The 6,692-nt window shown below is 43.8% G+C and overlaps 1 protein-coding gene across 1 annotated transcript; it reads left to right on the forward strand.

The window, feature by feature from the left end:
• The first annotated feature begins 10 nt into the window (after nucleotides 1-10).
• On the forward strand, nucleotides 11-1,106 carry LOC111366576 (probable carboxylesterase 17). The gene has a single exon (XM_022987304.1). It carries the CDS (start codon nucleotides 26-28, stop codon nucleotides 965-967), a length of 942 nt encoding a protein of 313 aa, XP_022843072.1. The 5' UTR covers nucleotides 11-25; the 3' UTR covers nucleotides 968-1,106.
• Nucleotides 1,107-6,692: the final 5,586 nt, after the last annotated feature.

Below are 6,692 nucleotides of genomic sequence, written 5' to 3' on the forward strand. Positions count from 1 at the left end.
TATTTAAGCTCAATTTGACGTTAACATGGATATCAAAATGTCTATAGTCGCCGAAGCCCCTGGCTATATCCAAGTATTCTCCGATGGCATTGTCAAACGTTTTGCTCCCGAAATAGCAACCCCATTAAGCGAATCATCTAATGGATACATATCCAAAGACGTAGTGGTTGATTCGTCAAAGCCGATAACTGCTAGAATTTTCCTTCCTCATGCCCCGGAATCATCAACCCAACTTTCGGTTCTGGTTTATTTCCATGGTGGAGGATTTTGCATTGGCTCGACTACATGGTTAGGATACCACATTTTCCTTGGGGATTTATCGGTTAGAGCAAAAACCATTGTCCTTTCAGTAGACTATCGCCTTTCACCAGAGAATAAGCTCCCAATAGCTTATGATGACTGTTATAGTGCGCTTGAATGGTTGCATGCCAATAGGTGCGTTGAACCATGGCTTCAATGCGCTGATCTTAAGCGCGTTTTTCTTTCTGGTGATAGCGCTGGAGGAAATATTGCTCATCATGTTGCTATAAAAGCTATTAAAAGTAATAATTTTCATGTTTTAATAAAAGGGTTGCTGCCAATCCACCCTTATTTCGGAAGTGAAAAGAGGACTAAACTAGAACTGGCCGAGGATTCATCCCAGGAAGTGGCTATGAATGACATGTTTTGGGGACTGAGTTTGCCGGAAGGATCAGATCGAGATTTTTATGGATGCAATTTCGAGAAAGCATATTTGAGTGATGCTGAATGGTGCCAATTTCCTGCAGTGGCGGTTTATGTTGCAGGATTTGACTTCTTGAAAGAAAGAGGAGTAATGTATGCTGAATTTCTGCAGAGCAAAGGGGTGAAGAGAGTGGAATTGGTCGAAGCCAAGGGCGAATCGCACGTATATCATGTTTTTCATCCTGAATCAGAGGCCACCCGTTTGCTCCAAAAGCGTATGAGTGACTTCATGCTAAATCTTTGACTATGATGTATCAAGCAATATGAATTTGCTGCTTGCTCAGTTTTTTGTATTATCAAGAAAGGGATAAATCAAATACATATTCCAATGGATACAGTAATTGGGATCAACGAATTGTGTAATAAAGACTATTTATTTCAACTTTTTCATCGTTCCAATCTAGCCATTATACGAGGCACATGACCTCAGGAAACGATATGAGTCCAACCAATGAGGGGTTCGAAAAAGATTGTACAGTGCGTAGAAGGCCAAAAAAAAAATAAATAAATAAATAAAGGACTTCTATTTTGAATATGAGTATTTTTGAAATTTCTTTGATGAATTTTCTAATTTATTTTATTTTTAAAAAAATTAAACCCGTTTGGCCCCTGTTGCTACCAAAAATCATACCTGGTAGATCCTGAGCTTGAGGACTGAGATGGAACACGAATTGCGCCTTCCGGTACATGAAACAAAGACAACAAGATGTGTGCTCGTAGCCCCTCCGATACTTAAGTCAAACAAGGGATTGTCCAAAAGTATATGATACAATTGTATTATAAAAGCGTACCTCAATAATGAGCCTTGACCGTGTATTTATAGGTGTTGGTGATAGAATTATAGGAAGATTCAGCAACTTAGAGTCCTTTCCTCCTAGGGTTAGGTGTTTGAGTTTTGTTGAAAGTATTCCACTTGAGTTTGGATCTAAGGAGTAGTATGTTAGACAATTAAGATAAGGATCCAACGAATTATAGCTAGAGCATGATTACCTTTCCCCATAAATCATGTTAACAGACATGTGGCCTGTAGTGGATAGTGAGACCCGACCTAAATCTATAGGCCCGACCTAAGTGGCTCGACCTCATATTAGGTAATTTAGGAAGAGTTGGTTGGCCTGATCTCGTAAGCCCGACCTACATGAAACCCAACCTCGTGAGGGTTTTGGGGAACATGTATGCTCGGGGTAAACACCTCGAGCTGTACATGAATGCTCGAGATCGGGTTACAATTTTTGTGCATATCACAGGCCCCCGTGCATCCATGTCAGTAGCTCATGTGCAATGTGAGAGTTTCTGGCATGAGATGCATAAGAATAGGCATACTCATGTTGAGTTAATATGCCCTCGAGCACATTTGAAAGGGGCTCGACCAGATCTTGTTAAAATCTTAAAAGAATGGAGCTCGACCTTGAGCTCATTAAAATATTTCGAAAGGAAGGGCTTACTTCAAAGATTGTCAAAAACTTCAATTGAAGGAGCTCGACTTGAATCTTGTTAAAGATATGAAGCGAATAGCTCGACTTGAAGCTTGTGAAAGACCTCAAGCGAAAGAGCTCGACCTGAAGCTTGTGAAAGACCTCAAGCGAAAGAGCTTGACCTGAAGCTTGTTAAAGACTTCAAGAGAAAGAGCTCGACCTGAAGCTTGTTAAAGACATCAAGCGAAAGAGCTCGACCTAATAATTGTTAAAGACCTCAAGCGAAAGAGCTCGACCTGGAGCTTGTTAAAGACTTCAAGCGAAAGAGCTCGACCTGATGATTGTTAAAGACTTAAAGCGAAAGAGCTAGACCCGAAGCTTGTGAAAGACCTCAAGAGAAAGAGCTCGACCTAAAGCTTGTTAAAGACTTCAAGCAAAACACCTGAAGCTTGTTAAAGACATCAAGCGAAAGAGTTCGATCTTGAGCTTGTTAAAGACATCAAGCGAAAGAGCTCGATCTCGAGCATGTTAAAGACATCAAGTGAAAGAGCTCGACCTCTGGCAAGCTTGATATGTGAGAGGCTCGACCACGAGCTCTGGCAAAACTTGATATGTAAGAGGCTCGACCTCGAGTTCTAGCAAAGTTTGATATGTAAGAGGCTCGACCTCGAGCTCTGGCAAGCTTGATATGTGAGAGGCTCGACCACGAGCTCTGGCAAAACTTGATATGTAAGAGGCTTGACCTCGAGCTCTAGCAAGCTTGAAATGTAAGAGGCTCGACCTCGACCTCGAGCTCTGGCAAGCTTGATATGTGAGAGGCTCGACCACGAGCTCTAGCAAAACTTGGTATGTAAGAGGGTCGACCTTGAGCTCTAGCAAGCTTGATGTGTAAGAGGCCCGACCTCGAGCTGTAGCAAAACTTGATATGTAAGAGGCTCAATCTCGAGCTTTTAGTAGGTTTGATGTGTAAGAGGCCCGACCTTGAGATCTCACAAAGGGTTGGACCTCCAGCTTTGTCCAGGTGTGTACTGAAAGGCTCGAGCTCGAGCTCACGCTCTTTGTTGGGATTTTGGCAATGTATTGAGCTCGAGGATAGGCTCCCGAACCCTTGGTCGAAATAGACTAGTGGTCGAAATTTTTACTTAATGCATTGTGAGACATAGAGGTGCTCGCGCAAGGCAAGGCTTTGAGATGCATGCTTGGGGACAAGGCTTAGAGATGCTTGTTCGGGGGCAAGGCTTAGAGTGCTTGCTCGAGGGCAAGACTTAGAGTGCTTGCATAGGGTAATGCTTAAAGGTGCTTGCTCGGGGGCAAGGCTTAGAGGTGCTTGTTCGGGGGCAAGGCTTAGAGTGCTTACTCGAGGGCAAGGCTTAGAGTGCTTGCACGGGGCAAGGCTTAAAGGTGCTTGCTCGGGGGGCAAGACTTAGAGGTACTTGCTCGAGGGCAAGGCTTAGAGGTACTTGCTCGAGGGCAAGGCTTAGAGTGCTTGCACAAGGGCAAGGTTTAGAGTGCTTGCTCAGGGACAAGACTTAGAGGTGCTTGCTCGAGGGCAAGACTTAGAGTATTTGCGCAGGGCAAGGCTTTGAGTACTTGCACGAGGCAAGGCTTAGAGTGCTTGCTCGAGGGCAAGACTTAGAGTACTTGCTCGAGGGCAAGACTTAGAGTGCTTGCACGGGGCAAGGCTTAGAGGTGCTTGCTCGGGGGCAAGGCTTAGAGTGCTTACTCGGGGGCAAGACTTAGAGTACTTGCGCGGGGCAAGGCTTAGAGGTGCTTGCTCGAGGGCAAGACTTAGAGTACTTGCGTAGGGCAAGGTTTTGAGTACTTGCACGGGGCAAGGCTTAGAGGTGCTTGCTCGGGGGTAAGGCTTAGAGTGCTTGCACGGGACAAAGCTTTGAGTATTTGAGCGGAGCAAGGCTTTCATGTGCTATCATGGGTTGGAAGAGTAGATTTTTATTGGGATGGCATCCCGACACCTAACCGAAATAAGCTGAAAAGTATAGGCACACAGGCCCGACCAGCTAACAAACTAATATGGACACGCAGACCCGACCAGCTAAAAGATAAAATGGGCTCGTAGGCCCTACCAATTACGAAATGAAAATAAATGGGGCATAAAAACATGTAAGACCCTGGTACATTAGATGTATGGCATTGACCATCTAGACAATGACATTAAAACATGTAAGTCCCTGAGGTATTTGCCTTGTTATGATCATTCCTCGAATGCTTGTCTTGACCGACATATGCCCCTAGGAATCCTCTCTTGATCAAAGACTCGATCTCGTACTGTAAAGCTTTGCATGTCTCTGTGGTATGTCCATGGTCTATATGAAACTCACGATATTTGTTCATGTCCCAGGGTTTAGAAGAGGACTTCATCCTTGACGGCCATTTAAGCTCTTTCATATCCTTGACCTTCATCAAAATGTTAGATCTTGTGGTATTCAGGCGAGTAAAGGCTGCTGAAGGGTTATCATGCCTTGTCTTACCCCGAGGCCGATCTTGATGCAGATTAAGCTCATGCTGCCTTTTAAGCTCGGGCTTAGCTGATGGTGGGGCATCTCTCTTTGGAAACATAGTCTCTTCCATGATAATGTACTTCTTGGCTCGAGTAAGTAGGTCGGTTACTGATGTAGGAGGGATTTTTGATAAAGACATCTTGAACGCTTCACACCTTATGACATGTGTTAAGGTCGGGACTGTGGTTGTGATATGGAGGTCTGGAATCTGGAGTCTTTCCTTGTTGAATCTGGTCATGAAGTTGCGAAGGATTCATTCTGCCCTTGTCGAAGTTGCATGAGGGAAGCTACTGTTTTCCTGATGCGCTTGCTGCTGGCGAAGAAGGCAGAGAACTTGTCGGCTAGATCCGAGAAAGAGGCTATGGAGTTTGGCTCCAAAGTTGAAAACCAGTCTCGGGCTGCGTTGGTCAATGTTTGAGGAAAAGCTCTACACATAACTTGATCGGGGGCTACTTGGAGATTCATGATGTCGGTATAAATGTTCAGATGGTTAATAGGGTCAGTAGTACCGTCATACTCTTTCACACGGAGGTACTTGAACCTGTCAGGTAGAGGGAAGATAATAGTTCAGGAGTAAAGGGAGTGCTAGGGGTAAAGCCTGTTGTCCCCTTAGCTTTCTGTGCTAGGCCCGTGGTAATTCCTTCTTGGATGATTCTGGCAAGTTCACCTGATTCCATCGTTACTGCCCTTGAGGCCGCGGTCATAGGAGGTACACCCGAGGTTCCAACACCGTTATCAAGAATATTTTGTAAAGCCCAAACTCGAGCAGCTGCCATCAAATCACCATCTGGCGTCGGTGTATGCGATAGGTGTGAGTTCCTTTGGCTTAAAAACTGAGTTAATGCGGTAACTTGTTGGCGGAGCTCTTCGAAAGCTCCGGCGATAATGAGGTGGTGGTGCTGTCATCTCTGATGATTCCTCTTGAGGGATATGATGATCTTCAGGGGGAGGATTTGGAACAGATGAGCTTGCTTGTGGAACACCTGATCATGTATTCATCATGGCTTTTGGTAGCACTTCCCACAGACGGCGCCAATGATGCTACCAAAAATCGTACCTGGTAGATCCCGAGCTTGAGGACTAAGATGGAACACGAACTGCGCCTTCCGATACCTGAAATAAAGGCAACGATGTTTGTGCTCGTCGTCCCTCCGATACTTAAGTTAGACAGGGGATTGTGCAAAAGTATATGATACAATTGTATTATAAAAGCGTACCTCAATAATGAGCCTTGACCGTGTATTTATAGGTGTTGGGAATAGAATTGTCGGAGGATTCAACTACTTAGAGTGCTATCCTCCTAGGGTTAGGTGTTTGAGTTTTGTTGAAAGTATTCTACTTGAGTTTGGATCTAAAGAGGAGTATGTTAGACAATTAAGATAAGGATCCAAAGAATTATAGTTGGAGTATGATTACCTTTCCCTAGAAATTATGTTAACGGTCACGTGATCTATAGTGGACAGTGAGACCCGACCTAAATCTATAGGCTCGACCTCATATTGGGCAATTTAGGAAGAGTTGGTTGGCCCGACCTCGTAAGCTCGACCTACATGAAGCCCGAACTCGTGAGGGTTTTGGGGAACATGTATGCTCAAGGTAAACATATCGGGTTGTACATGAATGCGCGAGACCGGGCTACAATTTTTGTGCATATCAACCCCAATTTTGGGAAGATGAAAATGGGTGTAATAATATTTTTTTGAAAAATAAGTGGTTGAAAAATAAGGAAAAATTTTCGATTTACGTGTAATATTATTTTATGGAATATTGTGTGGTTGAAAATAGAAAAAAAAAATAGAATGTAATAGAATGAAAATTAATAGGGGCCAAACGGGAGCTAAATGAGACGAAACAAGGACCATGATTTCCTTCAGGTCCATCCCTAATTCAAAGTTGATTTTTAACCTCATCCCTGTTAAGCCGATGATTCCCTATTTGTTGTCAACACAACTTAAATGAGTAAAGCCATTTTTGCATATATGATAGAACCCAACAATTATTTACAAAACAAGTTCAAAAAAAGATAAAAATCACA

Source organism: Olea europaea, chromosome 18, assembly GCF_002742605.1.
Source record: "Olea europaea var. sylvestris chromosome 18, O_europaea_v1, whole genome shotgun sequence".
In the NCBI taxonomy this organism is placed as follows: domain Eukaryota; kingdom Viridiplantae; phylum Streptophyta; class Magnoliopsida; order Lamiales; family Oleaceae; genus Olea; species Olea europaea.

What these genes read in the sequence shown, in the direction of transcription:
- LOC111366576 (XM_022987304.1), top strand. Translation starts at nt 26, where the DNA reads ATGGATATCAAAATGTCTATAGTCGCCGAAGCCCCTGGCTATATCCAA.